The 27,481-nt window shown below is 36.9% G+C and overlaps 1 protein-coding gene across 2 annotated transcripts; it reads left to right on the forward strand.

The window, feature by feature from the left end:
* Positions 1-27,481, forward strand: GOPC (golgi associated PDZ and coiled-coil motif containing). 2 transcript variants are annotated; one of them, XM_075707282.1, is made up of 9 exons: positions 1-288; positions 13,879-14,043; positions 16,577-16,600; positions 20,230-20,405; positions 20,689-20,854; positions 22,116-22,211; positions 22,997-23,161; positions 23,924-24,104; positions 24,612-27,481. In XM_075707282.1, the coding sequence occupies exons 1-9, from the start codon at positions 1-3 to the stop codon at positions 24,728-24,730; spliced, it is 1,380 nt and encodes a 459-aa protein (XP_075563397.1). In that variant the 3' UTR covers positions 24,731-27,481. The 2 variants fall into 2 exon arrangements, with proteins under 2 accessions (XP_075563397.1, XP_075563396.1); XM_075707281.1 differs by lacking the exon at positions 16,577-16,600.

Here is a 27,481-nt window from a genome sequence, read left to right on the forward strand (position 1 = left end):
ATGTCGGCGGCGGGCGGCGGTTCCTGCGGGCCGGGCGCCGCGGCCTGCGGCGGGGCCGCGGGCGGCTCGTCGGCGGGCGGCGGGGTGTCCATGTTCCGCTGGCTGGAGGTGCTGGAGAAGGAGTTCGACAAGGCCTTCGTGGACGTGGACCTGCTGCTGGGCGAGATCGACCCCGACCAGGCCGACATCACCTACGAGGGGCGGCAGAAGATGACCAGCCTCAGCTCCTGCTTCGCCCAGCTCTGCCACAAAGCGCAGACCGTCTCCCAGATCAACCACAAGCTGGAGGTGAGGGGGGCGGAGGGGGCCCCCGGGGGCCTCTGGCCGGCGGTGGGCTTCTGCCCTGGGGGCCATGCTGGCCTGCTGGCGCGGCCCCCGCCGCAGCCCCCGGGGAGGTGTCGGGGCGGCTGGCGGGGCCCGTGCCCTGCCCGTGGTGGCAGCGAGGGTCCCCCCCGTGCCCTGCGGCTGCCGGGCGCTGTGCTGGAGGCAGCTGGGGGGGGTTAACCTGGCCCCGCGTTTTGGGAGGCTGTGTCCAGCCAGCCCCGCGGGATTCAGGCCTGGCCGTGCCGATCCTCTGGTTTTGGTTATTATAAGTGTGGGCATGAAGCGGTGCGTGCCAAAAAAAAAAAAAGTTCTCTTTGATGTTGAAAGCAGCAGTCTTGAGCAACAGATGCCGCTGGCTGGTCTTCTGTTCGCAATAAGTCCCCGGTGAATTTGGAAAGCCTTTTAAAAACAGGACAAAGGCGTATGATCAGGATGCTTAAAGCTAATAGTCATTAGCCAAAATGAGGACATTATTCCTGTTTACAAGTAAATGAAACAGAAAAATGGATTGTGGATGGACTTCGACAGGTCCTCTTGTCCCTTCATACTCTGAGGCAGCTCAAATAGCTCTCTGCCAAACTTAGTGTCAGAAAGTTTAATAGCGGAGATCGCACATTCTGTGAGGAGAATAATAACTGTCCATACTGTTGAAAAGTTTTCTTCATGCCTAGTCGAGAATTTCAGTCCAGGTGGGAAGAAAGAAGCATCAGCTGAAGCCAAGCTGGCTGATGCTGCTGCTGCTCAAGAGGCAGGGCTGCAGGTCCTGTGACTTGTGCAAGAACTGGAGCGCTCTGGAAGGAGATTCTGGGGAACTTTACGGTCATTTTGCAACTGTCCAACCCAGGCTGTCTTTGCTTTAGTAGCTAATCTCATTTGTCTTGTCCTTAACAGGTGTGGATGTTAACTGCCCTCTTGTCTTTCTGTTATATATTAGAAGACTGTCAATGTGTCTTTTCTCAGTTAGCTTTTCCCTGGGCTAAACCCCTCCAATTTCTTCAGTATCTCTTGTAGGCCATGCTCTGTAGTGTTGTATTGCTTGTTCTACTAACTTTTAAATATATGGGAGTGAGGGGAAAAAATTCTTCAAAACTATGAAGATACGTGCTTTGTAAGAGCTTCAATAGACATGTAAACCACAGAATTCAGTTCTTTCAGTCCCTTGTACTATACGTATTATAATAAAGGAATTTAAGAGTCTTCAAACAGTAACCTGCTCTTCTGAAGGTCTGCCTTGCAGTAGGAAGTAAAGTAAGTAAATTGGCTTTGGTTTTAATCAGGTTTCTTCCTGGTATGAAGACATTGTTATGCAAAATAATCCACAGAGTTTAACAGAGGAGCAGGTTACTTCAGAGTAGAACAAAGACCTCATTAAACTAGGAGCGTTTTTCATTGCAGTCTTTGTTTCACCAGAATACTTACTGTAGTGATGTTTATGGTATTCTTTGTGTTTATATTGCTGTGCTGTCATATACATTTTAGTATTTGGTATGTATATATACTATCAACCTATACAGTAGGCTTAATTGTATAGGCGTAGTAAAATAAGATTTATGAGTTTATAGTAGACAATCATTATTTATTGCATATTACACAGGGATGGTAGGTGTTATGTACAGACTTGTGAAAGAGATGAGTTTTCGGGTTATTTTAAGAGAATGAGTTGATACTTAGTAAATATTTCTTTGAAAAGTTGTTTCAAGCTTAAATATTTTGAAAGCAAATGATAAAACTTGGATCCTGAAAGGTATTTTGGTATTAATTTAATTAAAATTGTTAGGGGCACCTAAATAACTGAAGATCTGTGACTCAATCTTGAATGAGTTGAAGAGCAAAGGAACAGAGTTAGTAGTTGTAATAGCATAATTACTGTGTATGTCTAAGTGCATGAAGTAATTGATAAAAATGATATGGAGAATCCAGAGTGAGTGCTTTAGAAGTGAATAAAAAGTCTTTTATTTTGTGAAATATTTTTATTAACGGTACTAGTGCTAGGCCTCATAAAGGAGTTTTTATCTTTCAAATAGACCTTTAGAAGGTTATATTATTGTCTTGAAGGTTGTGAATTTTAGGGCCTCATGATTATTAGAGTCATAAACTTGAAATGAATACTGCCATTTAAAAATCTCCAAAAGATGGAGCTGCTCTGTTGAGAATGAGGGTCTTGTCTTTTTATGTGCACAGATGTCTAGTCAAAAGCCTCAGTGTCCAAAAAGAAGGATACAGTTACATATTTTAAAAGAGGTCACTAACATTAATACTGGAGTTTAAGATGTCATCAGTGGATTTACTTTTTTTTTTAATAATGCAAATTACTGTATTTTATGTAACTTAAAATTGCAGTCATTTCTTAATAGCTGACAATTGTAACTTTATAGTGCTTTATGTTTTAATACAAAGCTTTCATCACATTCATAAAAGTGTCATTAGTCATAGTTTACTTAGGTACAACCACTTACTCAAGTCCATAAGTTAACCAGCTTCAGAAATATGTCTTTATTTGGATTAAATACTTTGACTGGATGTGTCAGTGACTGTTAAAAGCTAAGACTTTACTGCTGCAGTTAGGTTTCCCTGCTGTTCTCTTACTGAATGAGTGATACTATTTCCTAAAGGAAAATCAAATTAATAATAAGAACTGATGAATATGATCCTGTTGTTTGTGGGTTCCGTTTCCTTGACCAGAATTGTCAGGTCTTATTATAATATTATAGACAAGAATAAAGAAATGCAGTTCAGACTCTGGTTTATCAACTTGATCAGCATAATATGCATTTTCTGATTGATACAATTGCTTTTAAGAGGCACAGCTTGCTTTTGTGGATGGAAGCCCCTGCTGTAGGACTTTGGTGCAAAAAATGTTTTGGTATCATTGGTGTATATCTACTGCTAGAGACATGAGTCTAAGTAAAATATTGTGTGAGGGATGTTCCTGTATAGTGAAAGAAGTATTCTAGGAAGATGGTAGTTTCCAAAGAGGGTGTTATATGTTGCCAGTTCAGGGGTAGGTTATTTTTAGAAGCAACCTGAAGGTATGCAGATGCACAATGGATGTATGCAGATAAATTTACTTGTGCTTAGGGTGGTGAAACGTTATAAACATACTACTGTGCTAATAACATTTGCAGTCCTAAATTAAACTAATTAAAAGAGGAGGAGGATTTGTTTTCATATTTTTCCTGCTGGTCACAGTAGGACAGAGTTGAATTAAGTAGCTTATCAAAGAGGAAAAAAAGTGTTAGGTGATAGAAGCCACAGTCTTTTCTGAGATCCGCTTCACTTTGGTATGAACAAATGAAGAAATGTATCCTGATGGAGGAGAGTAAAGGCCTCAGGCTGTTAGAACAAAAGGAGATGACAGCCATTTTAAAGGAGATTTTCTGTGATGCTCCGTCTCTCGGAAAGCATTATAAATCAGCAGATGCAGCATGGCAGTCAGTGTGTGAGATTTCAGTAGATTTTTAATTGAGAGGAAGTTCTTAGATTTGTTTTTCCTGTTTGACTATCGCTTGAGGTGAAAAAATTACACAATGCCGACTGTGACATTGTCTAAATGCCCATTTCAAAAAATGAAAGTTCTGTATAGTGCAATTTTGTAGAAGTAAAAGAAGTAGGTCAATGTGCCAGTGAAAACTGAGCTTGACTTTAACTCTGGCGCTTTGACTGCCAATCTGATTCTGTAATTTTAAATGAACAAGCTAGAAAGGAATGTCTGGTAGAGCACACCCTGTGTCTTGGCAGTTGTGTTAAGCCAATGCACATGCTAAAGTTAAGGAAAACATTTAAGTGTATGTCTAAGAAGTTAATCACCTATGTAGTTTTATGTCCTTGATGAACTTGGAAGCAGCTTTAGAGAAACATGTTCCTATAAGCTGAATTCTTCTGTAAGTAATGTAAGTAACTTGTTACTCTATCAGCTAAAGCCTGTGTAGTATTATGTAGGTAATCTGAAGATCCGTCAAAACTGAAAACCAAAAAACCCAAATGTAGGTGGCTTTATGTGCATGGTGGCTTTTCATATAGTGTGCGAGTCCATCCTACAAAGCACACTGCAGAATTGTAGTCCTGCTTTGTTGTTTAGCAGTACTTTCTAAACCAAGATAGGACCATATACCTTCTTATGAGGGTCTGTTTGGATTTTTTCCCTGTCTCCTTTGCCTTGTAGTGAGAAATGCACCTGTTGAAGACCAAGATATTTCTTTGCCCCGTGACAGATGTGTCTGTAAAAGTGGAAGCATAGTTGCAATAACTTCATAAGAAAAGTAAATTGTTTAATTTTTCCAAATGTTATAAAAATGTCCAATATTTTCTGACATTTTATTAATTACACTTTTAACTCTGAATACTTTTTCTCTTTTGGAATAGAAATCTGTTGGTAGTAGATAGAATGTGGTCTTTTGGAAAATCAATTGAATAAGATTTGATCCAGCTATTTTTGTATCCTAAAATGTGAGCAATTTTCAGATATTTGGGAAGTGGAAGTACAGGTTTGCATAAATTTTCCAGTTGGCTTATGTACTAAATTGTCACTAGTTTGATAAATAATAATTTCTCTCACAATAATTATGCCATTTTAGAGGGGTCTTCTATACTTAATTCATATTTTCCTGTATCAGAAGCTCTGGAATTCTATACAAGTTTAACTAGCTTACTTTAGTTTCAGTCAGCATGTAGTAAAGTGTTTTCCTTTTCTCTGTCTCATTTGTTGGGAGTTGCCAAAGAGTAAGTGATAGGGAACCAGTATTTTAGTTTACATTTCTTAGTTTTATTTACTGAATTATGTTGCATAGCTTAGTATGACTTTCAAAATAATGACAATTATAGAACTACCAATATGACTTCTAAAAACGTATTTGTGTTTTCTTAATAAACAACTAGAAGCATGGCAAACATGGAAAAAAAAAAGTCTTTGTGAGGCAGACAGAAATTTGGCACCGGCAGCAAAGTGTACAAGCAGTGATTTAAAAAAAAAAAAAAAATTGTGCTTTTATTAAGTAGGTGTAAACAGAATGATACAGTCAAATACAAAGTAAAACAGTGGCAAGAGATGGTACGTAAAGCAAAGTGAAAACAATAATAGGTTGCTGTAGTAACAGGTATTTTAATGACAGAGATGAAAGAGATCAGTGACTGGCATTTAAATGTTGGTTGATGTTTCCATTTACATAAATGGAAACCAAATTTTTAAGATGCTATACATGTATTATTATTATGTTATCTTTTAATTGTTGGGAAGAAAAGTGTGCAAATAATTACATATCCAGAATGGTCTTCAGCAGAGAAAATAAAAAAGTATGCATGTTGTTTTGCATCCTTTTAATTTGCTGACCAGGCTTCTGAATGTTTTGTCAGGCCTAGAATGGAATCTGAGAAATGGAGCAGTTAATTTGTAGATGTCTCATGTACTTTGTAGTCTGTATGGGACATATTAAAGGTGGACTGAATTAATTTATAATTCATTTGTGTGTTCAGTTTCATACACTGCATTTTTACCAAGACTACCTAAGTAGCTACACTATTGTAGTGTTTATTTGGGAAGTCAGTAGTCATAAATTTTGTCATTCATGTTCTTATTAGCTACATGATAAAGACCATTTTGTTAAGTTCAAAGCTTTAACTAAAAACTGAAGTCACATAGGTCCTTTTTGAGATCACAATAATAATGAAATAAAGACTTTTAATGTCTTTTAAAAATTTGTAAGTACAGTCTTTTAAAATCATTTCTTGAAACAGGCTAGTCATTTTCATCATTGACGAGCGTTAAGCATTCTTTGGTTGTGTTGAAATCGGGGGTTTTTTTAACAACAAAAAATATGGTTCCCAAGTGTATTGTTTATTCAGAAACTCATATCTTGTACAGTGCTGTCACATCGTTTAGTTTTGCGAGGAGCACAGTGAGATTAATAGGGCTCTGATCTGTTTCATGGTTTCTCATTTAAACCAGTCCATTAAACTTAATAGGGTTGTGTGAGAAATTGCAGCAAATGCTGCTTAATAGGCAGGAAGAATCAAATAGTCAAGACTGAGGAAGGGTAGAGTGTTCTTGTCTTTTGGAGAGCTCTGATCGAAGTGGTGGCATGACACCGGTGAGGTAATGGAGACAATCCTTTCTTCCAGCAATTAGAGAAACATAATACTTAAGAGTCTGGGATACTTCACATCTAGGGGCTGATGCCAAAGTTAGGGGTCCCCATGAAAACTTATTAGTATGTGGGCTACGTGGTTCATAACTGTGCACGACAGGCTCTTGTTCTTGACCCAACACCACTTGTGTGCCTGGTGTCTGTGAGTATGTTTAGGCCTCAGGCTGTAGGAGCTACAGCTGTCACGTCCTGAAAAATTGTTTTCTGTCCTGCAGTTGTGTAATGATATGGGAACACTTAGGAATAATGATTTCATTGTTTGTAAAGCATCATTAGGGGGTTTTTAACTTACTTTTGCCTTTAAGTGTCTTTGAAAAAATGCCGCCAAAATGTAATGTTAAGCAAATACGCTTGTGTCATATCTTGATACTTAGATTGGTGTTTGGGCATATACTGGGGCAGAAGCCACAGAGTAATTGCAGCATTGTAGTGTGCTCTGTTGTGTTTCATGATCTTAGATCCTTCAGCCTTTAAATCAGAAGGTTAATAGGCCTGATCAGGAGTGAATGTTTAAATACATAAACACATATGTCGGTAAACTTTCTGGAGTCTAGCATAAATTACATGAGGACACGCTGATGAAGAAGTAAAAGCACCTCATAGACTTTATTTGTCTATGAATTTTGGTTTGATCCCATGGCAAGATTCATAGGGATCTCTCTTGTAAAATTAGCTATTAAAAATATATATACCGGAGGGGTTTTGTTGGTAACAGAATCAATGGAGCTTGTGAAATCTCACTTCCTGCTGATTTGTGGGGAATGATTTGTCCTAATGCAAATGTCGAGCGCTTTCTCGAGTCACTAAGACCTTCCAATTCAGGCACCCCCAGTTCTCTCCCATGACCTGTGAGTTTCCACACTACAGCATCCCTTGCCTTTTCATCTACCTATGGTTTTGGCTAGTTGGCTGGACAAGAGGCAGCAGCACAGTCACTAGCTCAGAACTGCGCATGTGGTGCCTACCCACTGCGCTGTTTGCTCTTGTCTCTGGGTGGATTAAACAAACTAGCTAAAATCTGACTCTTCCCACTTTTCCCTCCGTGAGGGCACTAATCAGTCGCTCTTTCCTACTGAGCAGCTGTTTTGCGCTCAGTTCCTGTTGTAGGAACTTTAATCATACGTACCTTTACCCTTCTAATGGATTTGTTTGAATCTCGAAAATGGAGTAAATTCAAATCAGCAGGGAGGGAAGGTGAAATAGGGAGAAATGTACATGTACAGATAAAATGATTGCACTTAGACTGCCTTGTTGAGGAAATTAAGATAGAAATGATGAAATGTTACCAGTTTTTGTGGGTTTTTTTTTATTGCTAGTCTGCTTGTGTTCAGTGTTTCTTGAAGTCCTTGCTGCTGGCATCTAGAGATGTTATGGTGGGAAAAAATCGTCTTTCATTTAAAAAAGACAGTTTTCAGACCTTTATGAGTTTAGAAGGCTTGGTACGAGAATGAATTAGGTGTACCCTAAAGGCCTGAAATAAAAGGAAAAAGAAGAAAAATCTTTAAAGAGTATTTGCTACTTTAAAGGCATCTGATGAGTGCTTGGCTTATGACTTTAGTCACTGGAGGCTGGTAATATGATGGATATTTTTGTATGTATCTAGCTTTCCTTTGCTGAAAAATCTGTGTTTTCTAATGTGTCTATTATGCTTAGTCTTTTTTTGAGCTAGAAATTGATACATCGAAAAGTGCATCATTACAAGCCTCAAAAAGCATTCATTACACTTTGATATTGAGGGAATTCAGGTCTTACTTTCATTTTTATTTGGTGTGGTGAATAATGCTGCTGTCTTGTCCTTATTCAGGCCTCATGTCTGGGTAATGGAGAAGTCTTAGATATTTTTTCATATCTATTGGCTCAACTAAAACTCGTCTGTACTGCAGAAATACTGAAATGATAGCTCAGAAAACGAAAAGGCTTTTACCGAAGCTAAAAACAGTATCGTTATTTTATCTGACGATGCCATCTCTTCGTTTGCCTCCCATCCCTCTGCCACTGGTTTCCCTTTCAGTAGCGAGGGGTAGACTGTTTCCTGTCGACATGGTATGTTAGTCACCGTCATCCCACTTAGTGAAGTTTTCTCAGTGTGTGTGTGCTTCCTCTGATGCTTTAGATCTAGGAGGTCATGATATTGCCATCTTCTAGTGCCTCATTCAAGCAGTGATGGTTATGAGAAGTGGTAACTTGCGGTTTTAGCATGCCATCTGTCTACTTCCTGTTGTGCAGTTCTATACACAAATACCTCTGTATTTGTACTTCCCTTCCATGTCACGTTTATTCATCATTCGTGCATTTACACTGTAAGTTGTTCGGGGCAAGGTCCACATTTTTGTTCTTCGTTATGTCCAGACTTACCATAGGATCTTTGAGTATGGCTCTGAGATCTTGTAGAAAGAAATTATTTTTGTGTAGTTATTCTAACAATCACTTTTCTATGAAAAATGTACAGGTGGATGAGTAAGTAGTTTTTTGAGACTTCAGACCAACATATGAAAAAAATTATAAGATACAATACAAAATAATTGGAAGAGACCTCAATGATGTTTATTTTGTGTCTAAGGCTCAAAGCCCTCTCTCTCCTAATGAAAAACACTGGTTAAGACTTCAAGAACTCCATGACTCTCAGTGCAATCAGTCCCAGCATTTAAGCTGAAATTAATTATATTGATAGCTTAAAATACTTACTTAGCATAAGATCATTTATATCAAACACAACTTTTTGATAACTCATAACTGCTTGAACAGGAAATAAGAACTGTTGATTAAAAACAGAAGGACTAATGTCTGGACTGTTTTGTCTGGGGCTTTAATTATTTTTTCAATAATATTTTTGAATGCTCAGCGGAATAAGTATTTGTCTGGTGCTTAATGTCATTATTTATTTTTTTTTATATCTTATGGAAAAAAAGAATAATTTGTGAATTTTTGAGTTATTTCAGTTGAAATTTTGTTTTAATTTTCATAGGTGTAAGATCTCTGTGAAATAGCAAATAACTGGTAAATGGCAAAATATGCCCCAAAATTGGGTAAATATTTAGTTAGCCTTTCAAAACTATTCTTCTGTTATCATCTGTGTGTTATATTGTTTGGAAGATAAATACTGAGGTTTACTATTTGTTTAATTTGACCAAGATCTGCAATTTACTCAAATTGTAGGCTTTTACTTAGTTAGAAGTAGCTTGATCATAGACCAATGGAATGACAATCTGAAACAGTAGCTCTTTCTGAAATAGCATGTGTTTACTGGCACTTTGTGGAAGAAAATTAAAAATCAGACTTGTGGGATTACCTTTCCTCCCCCCATGCCAGACAGATCAGATCAGTATTAAAGGTTGGTTGGTTTTTTATTCAGAACAGCAAGGACAAAAAAGGTAAGAAACCAAGGAGTATGTCTTTTATAGTTGACAGTGTATGGATTGTAATTGGGACAGTAAATACAAAGAAATTAAGAGTAATGTGTCTAATAATTATTGATAAATCAGAGAACATGCTTGAATGAGGTACTTTAGAAAAGTAAGTGATTGTCAGGAATGCTCTTCTTTTTTTCTTAGTCTTTTCCATAGTGTCTCATTTACATAACTTCTTAGAGTTCTCAGCAGCCAGTATCGAACTGAAACGTTTCTCAGAACATTTCAGGAAAAGTCCTGATCATTGTCCCCAGACAGGAGAGGTGGGAAAAGTGGAGCATTGAAACAGCTGGTCTGACTTCCTCTAGTAAAGAACCTTGGTTATTTTCTGGTGGATTTCGGTAAGCTTTGGCTTCCGTTGTAAGGCCCAGACCGGGCACTTCTCATTGCCATTGGCACCGAATTCCAGTTAGGGATCTTAGTCTGAGAAAAGCATCCAAGACTTCAGTGAGTTAGAGACAAATGAGCATATCTGAAAAGGCGTTGACCTTGCCAACAGGTGTCAGAATAAAAGGGAAAAAGAGCTGTGCAAATTCCGTCTCTCTCATATCCTGTCTGCTTGATTCTCCCGTTCTCTCTCCATCTGTGCTATAGGGCTAGATATAGGTTTTCATGATTAAATCATACTTCCACGAGCCACAGTCCAGTCCTGCTACTGTGTGTTGCCTGGGGCACAGACTCACAAATGAGTTAGCAGAGAGAAATTAAGCTGTTGCCTTGCAGTGTGATACTAGCTGATGCATGATAATTGCTACTCTGCACAGTGGTGTACTGCCCTAAATACGGAGTTCCTCTTTTGGCTGAATCAGCAAGTTACTGTTAAAGGATGTTATGAAAGTAAACATACTACCTTCTCTTCAACCTCTGCTGCTTATTGTTCCCCAATGAAAGGTTCTGTTCTCTGTTTGTTGTTTGGTGGCTTTTCCTAATATCTCCTAACCATGGAGCTCGATGGTCTCCTGTGGGTGGGTGTTCATTACTTCTGCCGCAACTGGCTTCTCCACAACTTCTAGAACAGTCACAGGTGACCTTCAGACACGTGACATCTCTCGTTTGACAGTCTTGTTGGAAAGTACATCCAAATAGCTACCAATTAAAGGATTGGTACAGTTGCTTGTGCAACATTAATTTATCCTCATTGTGCTTATGCAAATGACAACATTATAATGATATGATCTGGCACCATCTTTTTCTGTAAAACCCCTGCCTCGTGCAGTGAATGGCGCTCTTGGAAGGCATGGCCTTACCTGCAGTTCTTGTTTGTGCTCGTCATTTCCTCTGCTGTCCCTGCCCCATCTCTGTTTTTCACTTAGTAGCTTCCAACATCGAATGTAGAGCTGTTGAATTTTCTTTTCACAGGATTCCTTCATAACAAAGTGAGGGAACGTGGATAAAAAACAGTGCTAGTAAGAGTAATATAAAGGAGAATTAAGTGAGCTGGCCAAGCTGAGAAAGGCAAAACTTCTGTGAAAAAATGTGAAGATTTGTCAGCCTTCATAGAAGTAGATCACAAGATTTGAAATCAGCTTATTCTGTTTGCTTTTTGGTGTGACTCTTGTATCTGCATCTATTCCTGGGGATAGATTTATGACTTTTCATAATGTGAAAATAGTTTACTTCTGTGGTGTGTGCTCATACCATTTCTCATTTTGCTTTCTTTATTAAAACAGCAGGATATGAATTTAACTCCTAGGTCATATGCACAGTACTTTTTTTTTTTTTTTTTTAAATATGAGTTTGACGGTATTTTTGTGATTCCTTTGGAGCATCATGCATGTCGCAAAACTGGTAGCCGTCATTCTCTCTGCTTTGTATTTTGCATAGGGAAAGAACCTTTTTTTTGTTTCATTTTGCCAGAAGTCTAGTCTGTTCTTTATATGCCATTCCCTACTAGCTGAGGCTGGACAATATTAAAGTGGTGTAGTTCATCTGTTCTGCCACTTTCTGCTTCTCTAGGCATTTTGAATTAGAATGGATGAGTGTTTGTGTGTGTGTATAAAAAAATAGTAAAAGTTAGTTATGTTAGCTGTTAGTACTTGTTTGAAAGGATGAAGACATTTAGTGGTCTTTTTTAAAAGTAGAAGTAACATTGTTATACATTACATAATAATAATAACAACAAATAATAATAAAGTAGAAGTAATATTACTATACATTATGTGAAATTGTGACTGGGTCAAACTGTGCCTTCATTATTAAGGTCTTAGTTATCTGCTTTGTTCTGTATCATCACCTGTTATGCTGGTGATATTTCTTTTTTTTTTTTTTTTCTACTTTAGTTCAGGTGTGTGTCTGCTTTTGTTTGAGGGTAGATAATCCATAGCAGAGAGACTTTAGCAGTGGCTGGTCATTGAGGAGAACAGTGCAGTTTTGTAAGTAACCCATTTCTCTAAAATTTTATGGTTTTATGGTATTATAAACATCATCTTACTGTACAAGGCAATTTCTGCTTTTGAGTTCTGTGAAGGTTTACAAATTATTCAAGTTTTTTGTCATTCTTGCTGTTGGAAGGTGGAAATGCATGCAGCCCCATTCTTTGACAAAAAGTAAATGCTAACCTGGTCTGTTGAGGCTCCTTCTGAGTGGGCACAGAGAGATGATTCTGCTCTGTTCTGAGGAGTCTGGTCTGAAATCAGCCGAGCTCATGGGCAGGACATCTCCCACCCTCTGGTCCCAGAGATGTGGGGTGAGGGGGCATAGCTGGGGGCAGGAAAGGGCTATCATTCTTCTTGGCAGCAGCAAGCTGGAGATCGGCTTGACCCATCTCACCAATTGCACTCTAATTTAGGTGCTCTGAATCACCTCTGGAAGAGCCTACTTATGTCTGATAATTATGCTGGAAGCTTAAGGAGGCTGTCTGTCTAAATTATGTACCTAAAGTTAGACCCAGTAAGTACTCCCCACTGATAGTCAAATCCTTTCTGCCTTTCTGCTTTTTTCTTTTTTTCTTTTTACTGATACAGACCTTTTAAAGCAGTGATTTATGTAGTTGAGTGGGGTGATTGTTGGCTTGCAATTTAATATTCAGTGCAAATCTGAACATTAGTATAATGTTATTAAATTAATATCCTACTCTAATATGAGAGATTTTTTTTGAAGAATCAGTGGCTTTTCTGTTTTGATTTTTAGTTCCAAATTTTTGGAAGCAAGAATATAATCTGGAAATTTACCTGAAAATATTAAGGATGATTAAAATTCCCCTCCCCTGAGATCATCTTCTGTGTTTATTTGGGCAAATAGTAGCTTTAATGATTATATAAATGTTTTTATATATATATAAAAATGTTTCTCTTAAAATGCTACTTGAACTTAAGGATAACAAGTAACCTGGTAAACATGTTAGAACTTGTTCTTTTATTCCAGATATACGTACTACATGTAAACTGTTTTTAAAATGTTTCAGACCCACTTTTTAAAGACTTAATAACTACTCCTGGGTTTCTACAAACGCATTTTAGGGGCATGTTAATTCATGGCTTATGGTTTGCCCACCTCATTTACTGTTTCAGTTAAGCTGTTGATAACAGACCAATTGTAAATTGGGTTATTTGATTTCAGCATTGCGTTAATAATTGTCATTTTACTTTGATCAATAATTTTTTTCAATTAGATTTAATGATCTTCAAGTTTTACATTGTGTTTACATTGCTATAGTTCTAAGTCCTACGTAGGTTTAATGCTATTGCCCTGTTTTCGAGTGGACATCAGCATCACATGTCATTGTCTGTGTGAGGAAAAAACCCAGCTACTGTTACTTTCAGCAGTATGGTGGTTTGATGCTGGGTCTGTGGGTGAATGAATTTGGTGGCAGCTGGGGAGTAAAAAAGCCTGCAGATGATCCAGTGCTTAAGTTGGGCTACAGAGGAACTTGTGACAGCATGCACCCTTATCTGTATTACACCGTGTATAGCATATATGTACCAGAAAATGATGTATCTGTGTATCACAGTTCTGATGACCCCATTTAATCATTGCTCTAATTACTATGATGGATTATATCTTCACAGGCACAGTTAGTTGATCTGAAGTCTGAACTGACAGAAACACAGGCAGAGAAAGCAGTATTGGAAAAGGAAGTGCATGATCAGCTTTTGCAACTCCATGCTGTTCAACTTCAGCTACATGCCAAAACTGGTCAGAATGTTGATTCTGGGGCTATTAAAGCAAAACTGGTGAGTATGGTGGCTTGAATGGAGGATTAGATTATACTTTTCCCTCTCCTGGCTGAAGTTCTTCCTTGGAAGGTGCGAATAAGCTGGTTACCAATTTTCACTTAAAAAATGTAAGAGAGTTAACTTTTTCTTTTTTAAATAACATTTGCAGTTGGTTGTTAGCAACCATTAAAAATAATATAAGTAACATCAGAATAATGAGTGAGAATTTAAGAAGTTGTTTTTACATAAACCATTTTTTAGTGGTTTCTTAAAGTAGAATAAGAAAATATTTTGGTGGTTTATAAAGCTTTTCTGGAGACAGAAGTTGCAAAAGATAATAGCTTCCAATATACAAATACAACCAAATCTTCACATATATTAAAAAAGCCTAAAGTGAGGTAGGTCTGTTGTTTTTATTGTGGTTATACTCTGATAAGAGTAAGAATGGGATTGTTTTACCATACAGAGGGTAGATGGCACCACAGTCCTCTCTCTGTTGTCATTTTTTCTCTTTAAGAATGCTGCAGATGCATCTATGTGCTATCCATTGCTACATGCAGCAGACTGTCATAAAAAACCTCAATAAACCACTGATAATTTTGTATGATATTTAGGCCTTCACAAAGTCCACCAAAAGTTAACAATAATTAATCTGTGCAGTTAGTTGGCATTGACTGATAACCAGGGTGTAGTCTGCCTTGTTACTGGCCACAGCACAGATTCAGTCTAATACTGAGACTTTGTAAATTAGAAAAGTAAAGTAATGCTGTATAGATTGTGGTTTCTATCTGTTGGCATAAATCAAAGTCTAGCACTCTGGCTGTTTTTAAAATTGCTTCACAGGTTGGTTGCAAATGCCTAGTCCCAACATATGTGAAACATAGATTAGTCTCTGCTATTTTGTCCTCTTAATTAATGTATAATAAAACCCAGTAATAGGCTATAAGGCTTAAAGGCTATCTAGGCTAATTACTGAATAACAGGAGTAACCCAAATTCTTCCTGTTTCAGATCCAAAAGCTGTAATTGAATTAGAGCTACATTCCAAGGTCTACATACTTGCATATTCAGTATAAGAGTAACATTTTCTGGATTGTCTGCACATAATTTACTCTGTATTGAATTATAGCTTAAGCATGATGAAGTTTCTTCAGAGCTGTTAATAACTTTTATGGCCCTGTAAGTAAGCATTAGTTAAATATCACCGGCATTTTGTAAGTGTTAGGCTGTAGGTTTACATGTAGCAAATTTTTTAAACCAACACATCACTGTGAGTGATTTCGGTCCCTAAATTTTATTAGTGAGGCTTAACTTCTGAGTGACATAGAGAGTAATACTTCTAACCTTTTTGTTTCTCCTTACCTTGTTACAAACAATTTCTAAAGATATATTAAATCTCTGTGCTATTGACAGCAGTCTTTTTCCCACAGGGGACAATAAATACATTTTACTTACATTGTTTCAGATTTTATCTGTGTTGAAATTGAATTTGTTAACAGCCTAGACTGATATTCTCTCCTTAATTCCAGTTAGTTGCTCCTTTTTTTAATAAAGATCAGGGCTAATCTTTTGAGTTTGCTTTACTTTGTCTGTAGGGAATTCATAGTTCTAATGGAGAGAAACTCACTTTTAAACTGTTCTAGATGCAGAAAGCTCTAAAGGTCTGGACAGCTTGATCAAGCAAAACTGAAGCTGCTTAAATGACAATAAAATGGGAAGTCTGAGTTTTAGGTAAATAAAAACGGTCGTGCTGACCTTCTGGCAGTCAGAAAGTCTCTGAGGGCAAAGAGGGACTGTGTCAACATAATATGCGATGAGGAAATAAAGTTCTGCACTACTTAACTTCCTGCTTTCTCTGTTAACAATAACCACTCTTGTATGTAGACTCAGCATAAATGTATACTCTGCAAACTGTAAAATTGTACATTGTGGTGAACTAAAATATTTTTAAATGTTTCAGATTGCTAAGCAATTAATAACATCGTGTAGTTCAGGCTGAATCTCTTTTTAGCAGTGTATCTGCTTAGTCCAGGCACAATAACTCTTTCTTTGTAAGAGTATGAAGTGGCCTAGTGGAATTTTTTTTTCTTGAGTTTTGCAGCTGCTACATCTTTTTTATTACTTCTCCGTGTCCTTTATGTCCCTCTTGTAATACATATTTTGTTATTCTTTCTGAAAGGAAAAAAAATATTATCGGTATAACAGATGTTATTTGACAGAATGTATTTTCTATGATATTTTCAAAACTGCTTTCATGCATTTCACGTTATCTTGCTATTCTTTATAGAGATTCTTGGTATTTTAGGAGAAAGTATTGTTTTCAGTACTGCAATAAGGTTAAAATTTTTAGTAAGATTTTTAATAACTTTCACTGCAAAATACCAAAATTGCTAAGTACAGTTATAGCAATGTGCCTGTTCTTTATGCCTTCTAATGAAATACACAATCTGTTGGTAAATTTCTTTTGGAATAAGTCATTTATCTTGTTGCATTTTCTTGAAGTTCCTATTGCCTGTTTCTCTAATTATGGAACTCTTTTCTTCTGTCTTAAGTCTGTCCTTTCTGTGGATGAAATGGTAAGTATGCTGATTGCCTTTTTTAATGTTTAAGCAGTGCTTATGTTTTGTGCAATAAATTCTGTATGTTGGCCTCAGAAACTGGCAAAACAGATCTGGCTTTTTCCTTCTTCCTGTCTGTTGGCAAGATGCTGTGTAAAGAATTTTCTTTGCATTTATTTTTCCTTTTCTAGTTTTGCTGCCCTCTTTCCTAAGTCTGTGTGTGTTTTATTTATTATTGTTACAGCTAATTGGAGGTGATATCTGACAACTTGACTTTCTGAAAGATTGTTCTGGCATTATTTCAAAAATTTTTAAGGTGTTAGACTATTTCTAAAGCATAAACACTGTACACATCTATCAGTGTAATACAAAGTACTTTATATATTGTATTTTTTAAAAAAATCCTGTCAACTTCCTTGTTTTCCCTTTTCTCAGTTCTTTTCTTGGGCATGATTTAATATGATTGTGTAACAGCCCAAAGCATATAAACTCAATAATACCTAGATAAGAAGAAAAAGTGATGCAAAGTTAACTTTTATCTTTTGGTCTTTCACGGTGATAGACTTGAAAGGTTTTTAAACAGCTTTTGTTATGTTATATACCTCATTATCATTGCTCAGTATTTGCTCTTTGAAAAGCCACAGGATAGCTGGTAACTGTAGGCTTTGATCTTCAGCATTGCAGTTGCATTTTTGGTTTGGTGTTTTTTTTATGTTACCAACAGAAAATACATTTTTTTCTGTTTTGCAGAACCTATGCGATACTATGAACACTAGAAAACATGAAACGATTCTGTAACTTCCTCAATTTTTTTAAAGATTTTTGGAGAGTTGTCATTTCATGACAGTCGGTCAAAAAAAAGACATATTCTTTCAGTACATATTCAGATACTCTGTATTGCAAACCTTTGATTTTTCTCTGTGGTGATCAATTGAAGACAGTCCGGAGTAGCATTAAGAATGGCTTCTAGGTGTAATTTTCTACCTCAGTCACAGAGTAATAGTCATAGTAATGGAGAAAATAGGAAAAAAAAAAAACCCAATTCTATGGGATTACATTGTTCATTATATTTCAGGTATAACATTTAAAATGCATGACTAAAAGTGATTCCACTTAGAAAGACAACATTTGAGTTTCTGTTTAATTTAAATGATTAATCAAATTCAGAGAAAAGAAATGGAAAATTTCAGTGTCAATGAGAGTTTTTAAGCTGGCTACTTCATATAAATTCAGTAAAGTATGCTACATGGAATTTGCTAGGGTAAGCAAGTATCTTGGATCACTTGGATCTCTTTCTGGGGGAGGTTGGAATTCTTCTCCCAAGGTGTATTTCAGATACATCAAGGAACTTATATATCTCTAAAGCTTTTTTCTGAATAGAAAACAGGACTGGTACGTTTTAACAAATTATTGGAAAAGATATTAGGAGTTTCTAGTTTAAGCCTTTTTATTCAGTAAATAAATCATAAAAATAACTAATGAGGAAGATAATGGAGGGTTGGGTGTGAATGACGTACCTTCATATGTCTGTCAAATTCTAGTCTTTGTCTTTTTATATTTGTCAAATAAAAGATGTTCTAGAAGTGAGTACGTACGCAAACAGGGGGCCTATACTATTTAGAGCAATACTGGCAATACGTACATAGCTAACGTAAGTGTTACAGGAACACTGTACCTGTATATGGACTCTCCAGCTACTGTAAAACGAATGTTATGTCTGAACCGTGACCCTTCTTACGGCTGAAGTGTGTGGCAGAGGCAGCGCAGCGCGTTGGCACTCTTGAATTCTTGTAACTGCCCTTTGGCTACTGGCAGTAGATGTGAATTAAAATAGCCCACGGCCATCATAATAATAGGGAGAACTGGTGTAACTTTAGAAACTCCTATTCTTCAAATGTAGATTAGTCAAAATTCTTGACTTAGGAGGCGCCTTGCAGTTCAGAAAGAGATTTGTTGAAGAGTCATCTCACAAGGCCAGAGATCAGAAGAGGCTTTGTTTGACAATGAGCATGTGGAGTCAAACCTGATCTGAAACTGGGTCAGTATGGGAATTACAGGAAGTGAAATGCCAGCAATTTCAAGCAATCTTTGTGCCACTCCTCCTGAGCAGTATGCTAGGCAATTTGTGGCCAATATGTATGTACATGTAACACACTCCATTCATTTAACCTGATACAAATGCTTAACAGATGAGGGAGATAGTAGAGTCCATCAAATGCAGAGTTGTCTTTCTGGCAAATAGCTATAAATACCTGTTGTGAAAATACCTCTCTTTGGAAGGACCAACATTGCCTAATATCTCAAATGTGGTCATGTCAGCCGTATTCATGGTTTTATATCCAGGCTTGGAATAGTGAATAAGTGTATTCACAATTTGGTAACAGATTTGTCTTGCCAGTTCTGTAGAATTTTGTTTGTGTCCTATTGCTCCTTTAGTAGCACCTCCTGGTTTTATTTCTTTAATAAGTAATTGGTACAAGTATGAAGAACACTTCTAAGGTACTCTAAATCTTCCAAAATGTGCTATGGTGAACTTAGTTTTTATTGCTGTTTCAGCTGACAGACATTTTTAAAAGGGAATGGTAGTAGATCCTGTGTCTCTGCTATTTTCCTGGTTTGCAGTGGTTTTTTCCCCACTTTGTAAAAGGGATATAAAAAAGATATAAAATATACTAGTCAAATGTGCTCTTAAAGTAGATTTTTGTAGAACAGCACTCTGAATTGAGCATACTAATTCCTTTGACTCCAGTACTCTAGGTAATAGAAAAGATAATGACTATGCATTTTCTGTACATTTGAGATGGACCACTATGGAAGTAATTTGTATTTCCATAATTCGTTTTTTGGGGGGAGGGGAGGAAGGTGCATTTCTTAGAGTGTTTTTTGCGTGTTATTTTGTTTTGAGGGGGTGGTGGTTTTGGGTTGTTTTTTTTTTCTTTTAAACAAAGCTATTTTGCACTAACTTCTATTTTAAGTTTTGTCAGGGTAGGCATTTTCATGTTTAGAATCTCTGACTTTATGTTTGTGATCTTCAGAGTCTGATTTGGAAATGTCCTTGGCTGGACATTTCTTGGTTGTTTGTATAAAAACAATTGTCATTTTAAGGATATACAGACTTAAAGAACATTTCCTTGACATCTGGTCATATTAAAAATTGTATTGAAATAGTGAAAGAATATTATCAAATTGAAATATTTAGTGATTTTCACTTTTAAAATAGCCTTCTCTCTCATTGTATGAATCTTCCATTTGAACACAGGAAAAAGTAAGGATGATATTCAGGCTGCTTGAATTTTGCCACCTATATGTGACAGGGAGAAGCACTGTTGCTAGTTTCAGTCCTTGGGCTTTGAACCAGTATATGTGTTTTGTGCTAAGGAGTTGTAAGGTGGATAAAAATCACGTCAGGAGCACAAAGTTAAATGCAAGGCCTGCTCTCCCCAGAGGGGAGTATGCAAACCACTAGCTGCAGTGCCAGAGTCCCTGCTTTCATTTTTTTTTTCCTGCATGCATGTCCTGTACACAGGAGAGTTACTTCACATTGTGTGTGCAGAAACAGTAAGTGCTCTTTCATTACTAACTTTGACAAAAGCTTTCAACTTTTCTTTTCTTTTCTTTTGTTTTTTTTTTTTTTTTTTTTTTTTAAGGAGAGAGAACTTGAAGCTAACAAGAAAGAAAAAGTGAAAGAAGCTCAGCTGGAAGCTGAGGTGAAGTTGCTGAGGAAGGAAAATGAAGCTCTTCGTCGACACATAGCTGTGCTTCAGGCTGAGGTTTATGGAGCAAGATTGGCAGCCAAGTATTTAGATAAGGAACTAGCTGGAAGGTATGTAAAGTCAGTCTGTGTCCCTTAGCATGAGATGTTTTTTGTTCTTGTTTTCTTCCTTTGCATCCCCAGAGGCAGGTTTGAAGTTAAGACTAAGTATGAAAAGTCACAATTGCAGTTAATTGAACAAAAGGAAGAAACAAAAAATCCCCACAGTTATTGCAGTTGCGCTAGTTGCTGTGTGACTGTGTGCTGTAGCCAGATGAAGTGTATGAGTGGTACAATGCATTGATTTTTCAGTTGTAATATAGCATGTTGTTTTACTTTCTTTGTCATTCTGTAGGGTCCAGCAGATTCAGTTACTGGGCCGAGATATGAAGGGACCGGCTCATGACAAGCTCTGGAATCAGCTTGAAGCAGAAATACACCTTCACCGTCACAAAACCGTTATTAGAGCTTGTCGAGGTCGGAATGATCTAAAACGACCAATGCAAGCACCTCCAGGACATGTAAGTTGAAAAGATGAGGCATTCCTCCATAATCTCCAGCGTTTGTGGAAAATAGATATGATTTATTTCTTCATTTTTGTGATTGTTTTTCCTCCAATATTGTGTTCTTTCAAATGTCATTTCTACATATATAATTCTTTGGTATGCTGAAGGACAGTTCCATGCTGAGTAGTATATCCCCATAAATGATCGTGAAAGATGATACAATTCCTTTGACTTACCTAGGAACACTCAGTCCTTTTGAAAACTGAGCCTCTGCTGTGTGTGTGTATAAATATGAATTTAACAGCATAATTTTGTTACCAAGGTTTCAAAGTGTGGAGCTAACTTATTTACAAAAACCAAGAATAATAACGTTTTTAGGATTAGATTGAACTGAAATTAATTTTAAAAAGTTTTTTTTAAAGGCCAGATAAATTGAGAGTCTGTGAAAGAATTGATTTTTTTTCTTTCTTTCTTTCCGCCGAAAGCTACTTTTAAGATAAAACCTTCACAAGGCATTTCACTGTGGGTAGCCTCGGTAGAACTCACCCAACTTGGCACATGACCTGTTAATCACCCCAGTGTTCAGTGCATAAACCCAAACGTTTTCAGGAAAGTGCTTTACTCTGATCTGTTCTAAATACCTTAGTTGGTCAGATGGATCTTAACTGCTTATGTTGCTAATTGCATATAAAATATTGCTGAACAAATATGTGTATATGTGATTTTAAGGGTATGCATAATGGCAACAGTGGCTTAACAAAAGCAAAACAAATACCTTGAATAATTTAGTCTCTCTTTTAGTTTTGAGTTGAATGGCTTTTGGTGTGGTTTGTTTTTATTATAATAAAAATAAACTTGAGCAAGCAACCTCTTCCTTGGGTCTGTATTACATCATCTTCTATCATTTGATAGTTTTAAATTGCAGATTACATCATACAACTTTCCAGCAGTGATCAGCATTCCTTCATATAGTCCCTTATATTTTTAATAAGTGTCTGATTTCCTTCTTTTGAAGTTAAGCTCTGTGTTGTGCATCACTCAGCACTGAAATAATTGAAATAATTATTCACATCTGGAGTCCATAGTGAAGAATCTTTTCTGATTTCATACGCTGTCTGTAAAGGGCAACTGTAAGTTTGTCCTGCCTGGAGCTAGTCTAAAACTCTGTTGCTGGTATACTGTCTGTAAAGAATTGAAAAAAAATAAAATGAAGAAATGCATCACTTTTTGGTTCACACATTTATATTTATGCTCTGTTTGGTTTTTATCAAACTAGGATCCTGATGCCTTAAAGAAGAGTCAAGGTGTTGGTCCAATAAGAAAAGTTTTGCTAGTTAAAGAAGACCATGAAGGACTAGGAATTTCAATCACAGTAAATACTTGCATTTATTTTCCATGACAAAGAAGAAGCAATTTAAATTTGTATTTGTGCTTCTGTAAAATATGGGGGTCAGTGAATGTGTAGTTAGAACATACAAAAAAAAGCATACACAAATCCATAGCTATGGTCATAGAACTTGAAGACTCATTTTGATAGATTAGGAAATGGATAACTGCTCCTGCATGTAAAACTTATGATTTCAACTTATGTTCAGGGTATAGACACTTTACCAGATTAGCCAGTGGTAAATTTCAGGTGTGCTAAGTCTATAGAAAAGCAGAAACAATCTTGAGAACTAACTTCCAAAGGTTAGCTGTTGTGACTGTAACTTTTTTTAGAAGTATTGGTATTGGCAATACTACACCTAATAAAAGCTGTATTAACTTTTTACAACAAATTTTGAAAATTCTGACTATTATACTTTTATTCTAAATATGAATATTGTTTCTTGCAAGTCAATATGGTGCCTGATACGCATTTTTAATGAGATTTGGATGTTGTCTCATCAGCTTGTATATGATATTTATACTTTTATTATTATACAGAAGTGTCTCCTTTGAGTATATATTTGAAATTTGTCCGTTTGTTTGTGGGGAGAAGAATTAAGAGAGGCATCTCATGCATTCTTCTTAAGCATTCTTTTTGTCTGAAGCATGCTTTCTGATTTTCTATAATAAAAGTTGGAATAAGCACTTTAAGAGCAACTGCCAGAATGTTGATTTTATGCTAATGCCCATCTCAATTAAAACCTACTTTTTTTTTTTTTTTTTAAATAGGGTGGGAAGGAGCATGGTGTTCCAATACTGATCTCTGAAATCCATCCTGGACAACCTGCTGATCGATGTGGAGGACTGCATGTTGGTGATGCTATTCTGGCAGTAAATGGAGTTAATCTGAGAGATGCAAAACATAAAGAAGCTGTAACTATTCTTTCCCAACAGGTCAGTTGGGACCTGTTATTCATAGCCACATTTAGGTGCTTCCTGTGTTCTGCCTATTGAATTACCTTGAATTTTAATATTTTCTGTTAAGCACAGTGTTATGCTAAGCTACAGTGTTTCCTGAAGCTGTATCACCTTACACTTAATCCTCTTATGTCTTGCAATTTAAGGAGAAAAATGGTGGGTCAGTACTGGTTTGGTTAAACCCATGTATTAGCTAATGATTCTTCAGTAAGGCTGATGGAAATCAGCTTGGTACATTGCCCCACAGAAATAATTAGTGACATATGTTTTATTCTTTTATGACTGCACATCTCCAGCCAAACAATGTTTCTCATATGCTTTGTGGTCGAGAATCTCCTTCCTGCCTTGCTTCCCATTTTCAGACAGTTAACAGGTGCACTTAATTTATCAGAAAACTTACTCATTAGAAGTTACTGTTGGAAATGTATTGGCACATAACTAAGAAATTCAGGTAACTTTGGGAAATCTTAGCTGTAGAGCTGTACTTCTTTAGTCAATAAAAACTTAATTCAGATACATATCCAAAATATTCAATGCAACTGTAAATATGTTTACAACAGTAAAATGTACTTGTTTTAGTAACCTAGCTCATCTTGGTAAGCCTATTGCATAGCTGTGCAGGAGTAAATATGTTTACAACAGTAAAATGTACTTGTTTTAGTAACCTAGCTCATCTTGGTAAGCCTATTGCATAGCTGTGCAGGAGTAAGTAAAGTCGTAATTTTCATTGCATTTTAGAGAGGCGAGATTGAATTTGAAGTAGTGTATGTTGCTCCAGAAGTGGATTCAGATGATGAGAATGTAGAATATGAGGATGAGAGTGGACACCGTTATCGTTTATATCTTGATGAATTGGAAGAAGGTGCAAATTCAAGTTCTAATAGGAAAGATGCAAATGTGGATGTCAAACCCTCACAAGGTAAAGCTAAAAAGTGTTACATGCAGTTTAATTCTGAAGTCTCAATATGCAAATCAATTTCTGGAAAACACTGTTTTTATATTAATTGTAATACTAATCTACTGTTAATTCAGTTAACCTACTAGTAGGCTGTCAGCTCTTTTGGTTGGTCCCTCACTTATTGGCCTGGTTTACTTAGATACAACTGAATTAATTTGTGGGGTTTTTTTTGTGATTGCCTTTTCCCAAAGGTTGAAATTCAAATTTATTATCTTTCCCTGACTCTGGTCTAGGAGTAGTTAATTTCCCTTAACACTTTCTGTTGTTGGCTTCTTCAAATAAATTTTTTAGATCAGAGAGGTATAGAAACAGTTCCTGTTTTCCTGTCGTACTATGTTGTTAAAAGCCTATTAGCTCTTATTTTAGTAGTCATTTCACCACACTTTCCAGTTTCTGAAATAAGGCTCACTGATCTGTCCTTGCCAAGATTACTTCTTTCCTTAAATAAAATTTCTTTTTAACTTGCAGTGTTTGATAAGAAACCAAGTATTGATGGACATGAAAATGGAGACGTGGGGAATTCAGTTGAAGCTCCGTTAGAAGACACTGCACCCAAATTAGCCCGTTCTGCTGAGTCTTTATCCTAAACACACACACAAAAAAAAATCATCTGGACAGATCCCATCTTTGGGAACAATTGATAATCAATATTGACTGCTCCAGGTTGCATATACTAGTGTAGGTTGTAAAAAGGATGATTAAATGTCAAAGGGAACTGTATTACTGTTGCCTGGAAAAAAGGCGGTTACCTCAGGGCTTCATTGTGAGCAATTCTAAATGTGGAAAACTGTCTTTTGCGTGACACACAGTAGTTATCTAACACATGGCATGTGAAATGAATATTCATTTAATAATAAGCACCAAAGCATGGGATTTCTAAAAAGGATAACCTCAGTACATTCAACTTTTAATCTCATTGATGCCCCCAGGGAAGTAGAATAAGATATGGCTGGCTTCATTTTGACCCTTTGATGTTTTAAAGGGACAACCGATGTTCAGTTTGGTGTGAAACAAGCTTTAACTCCAGAAGGATAAGGGGGGGAATTGTACCACTGCGTCCATGAGTTTTGTACTTAGGATTTTTGAACTGTAACTTTTTAAAAAAGCTTCCCCCCCACCGACTAGTAGAAAACAGAGCTTTTATTTGAGCCAAGAGCCAAATGGGACAGTGGAGTACTTGCTAGTCCTGATGTTTCGGCCCATGATCATTTTATGAGTGGGATTTCTGGCGTTGTTGTTTTAATGAATTCGCTGCCAATTATTCCATTTGAAACTTGCTTCGAAAGTATTTAAACAGAGTATTATGGGGTTTTAAAAGCAATATCAGTTTAAAAAATACTTACAGTTATGTGGGCCCTTTGGTATTTTTTTCCTGAGCAGCATCAATTTAGCAGTTGTTCTTGAATGGATATGGTTACTGCTAACGCGGAGTGGTTTGAGTTGGTCATCATTAGCTTGGCCTTAGGAAATGCTGAGTGCTTTTGATGGGTACCGAACATATTCATTTCACATTAAAATAATCTTTAAAGAAGTGAAAGTTGAGTGCACAGTACTTTACAGGAGGTGCTCAGAATCATACGGTGTCTGGCCCTATCTGTGTTATGGCAGTCGTATTAACCTATAATTGTCTTACTGTTGAAACAAAATGTTACTCCTTTTGTAAGAGCAGTGTATTTTATAATAGCTTTTAATTGGTGTACATCTAAAGGCCCATGGTATGGCTGCAAATGGGAATGTTGAGGGTGGTTTCTTGGCCAGTTTCTCATACTCCGTTTGTAGATCTTTTGGTGAAGTGCAGCACTCTCCACATGCAAGCTCTACGTTGTAATTGCATTTATTATTTCAGCATGCAGTGCCGTCTTTCCTGTTCACTGCTCTGCAGGCTGTTGAACTGTAATGTGAAAAGATAAGATTTTGTACATTGAGAGAGGAACTAATATGAAAAGACATCTTTGCAAGTGTTACTGTGTAGGATGTACATACATGAGAGAAAACCTCAAAGGCCTTTAGAGTACCATCAACTAATCTTACGTTCTAAATTGTGATGTAGAACACAGTTACTTGTCTCTCCTAGGAGCACTATATATATATGTTTATAGAAAAAGCCTAAAATGTATATACTTTATTCGAAAATTTTGCTATTTATAAATCCCTTAACTTTGCTATTTACATGATTGTTCCGTGTGTGTGCGTGCGCGCATGAGTTCCGCTTACTCAGTGGAATAACATTTTTTGGTTCATTTTTTATAATAGTCCTTGTCATACAGCATACTGTTGAAGGTTTTTAAAATAGTCAAAGCTGTACAGTTTTCACCAAATAGAAACTAGTATTTAAAAATAAAGCTGTGTGAAGAAGCAGCACGTCCCCAGGCACGTTTCTTCTTCTGAAGCTTCAGAAACTTGAGGACACATTGGCTACATGTTAGCAGATAAATCCTCTGCCATAACTTTGCATCCAGATTTGTGCGTTTCCCACAGTTACTCAAGCAGAGGGCACTCTGAAACTGTCTGTGGCCTGGACACGCAGTGTCCTCTCTGTCAGAGAGGATAGTTCGAAGCCAAATAGTGATCTTCTTGTCTGTGAAAATCGCCGCTGTATGAAATCTTGCTGCAGTTGTAAGAAATGAGGCTCGTCCAACTAGTCTAGTACCTTTTAAAAAAGGCATTAAATTTGCCTGTACAGTTTCCCTTTATTTGAGGGAAAGGTGAAATTTTTAATTTATTCGTTCTTCCTTACTTCTAGGCACACCTTATTTTCCACTTAATGCTTTCAATCAGTTTTAGCCTGAAGTGGGAGAATGTTTCTAGAGTTATTGTCCTAACATTCCTTGTCCACCAGTTTCTCATGATCCTGTGCTCTTTTCTTCATCTTCCGGAAGCTGCTGGACCCTTTCTCTGCTCTTACCTCACCTATTTTTAACCTATATATGAGATCAACAGAAGGAACCATTGCTGAGGAGAATGACTGGGAGTAAACAAATCAGGTAGCAGTAAATTATCACTAGATTTCCTTCCCTGCAGTTTTTATAACCTTTGCTTAGAAAGCCCTGAATGGGAGGATTTTGCTCAGACACTACAGTCTGTCTCCACGTACTCCGTACTTCCTACCAGCTGAGTTGACATACTGGTTTATTGTAGTCATACTGAGATGCTTAGATACTAATATTTAAACTAAGCAAAGTTTTGCAAGTTGGGAATTCCAGATTCAATAGACAAATGTGTATTCTCCCCTTTGTCGGTAACTGGAAGACTCAGTCCTGCTGATTCCCAGAGGTTGAATGAATTAGACTTGGAAGAATTTCTGAGGAAAGTCAGTATTCAGACTTCATTTTTATTTT

The sequence above is a fragment of the Pelecanus crispus genome, chromosome 3, assembly GCF_030463565.1.
Source record: "Pelecanus crispus isolate bPelCri1 chromosome 3, bPelCri1.pri, whole genome shotgun sequence".
Classification (NCBI taxonomy): Eukaryota; Metazoa; Chordata; class Aves; order Pelecaniformes; family Pelecanidae; genus Pelecanus; species Pelecanus crispus.

Bases quoted from the DNA above. Each gene is read 5' to 3' on its own strand.
- GOPC (XM_075707282.1), top strand. From the start codon at position 1: ATGTCGGCGGCGGGCGGCGGTTCCTGCGGGCCGGGCGCCGCGGCCTGC. The intron at 289-13,878 runs GTGAGGGGGGCG...ATATCTTCACAG, and splicing joins AGATCAACCACAAGCTGGAG to GCACAGTTAGTTGATCTGAA. The intron at 23,162-23,923 runs GTCAGTTGGGAC...ATTGCATTTTAG, and splicing joins TAACTATTCTTTCCCAACAG to AGAGGCGAGATTGAATTTGA.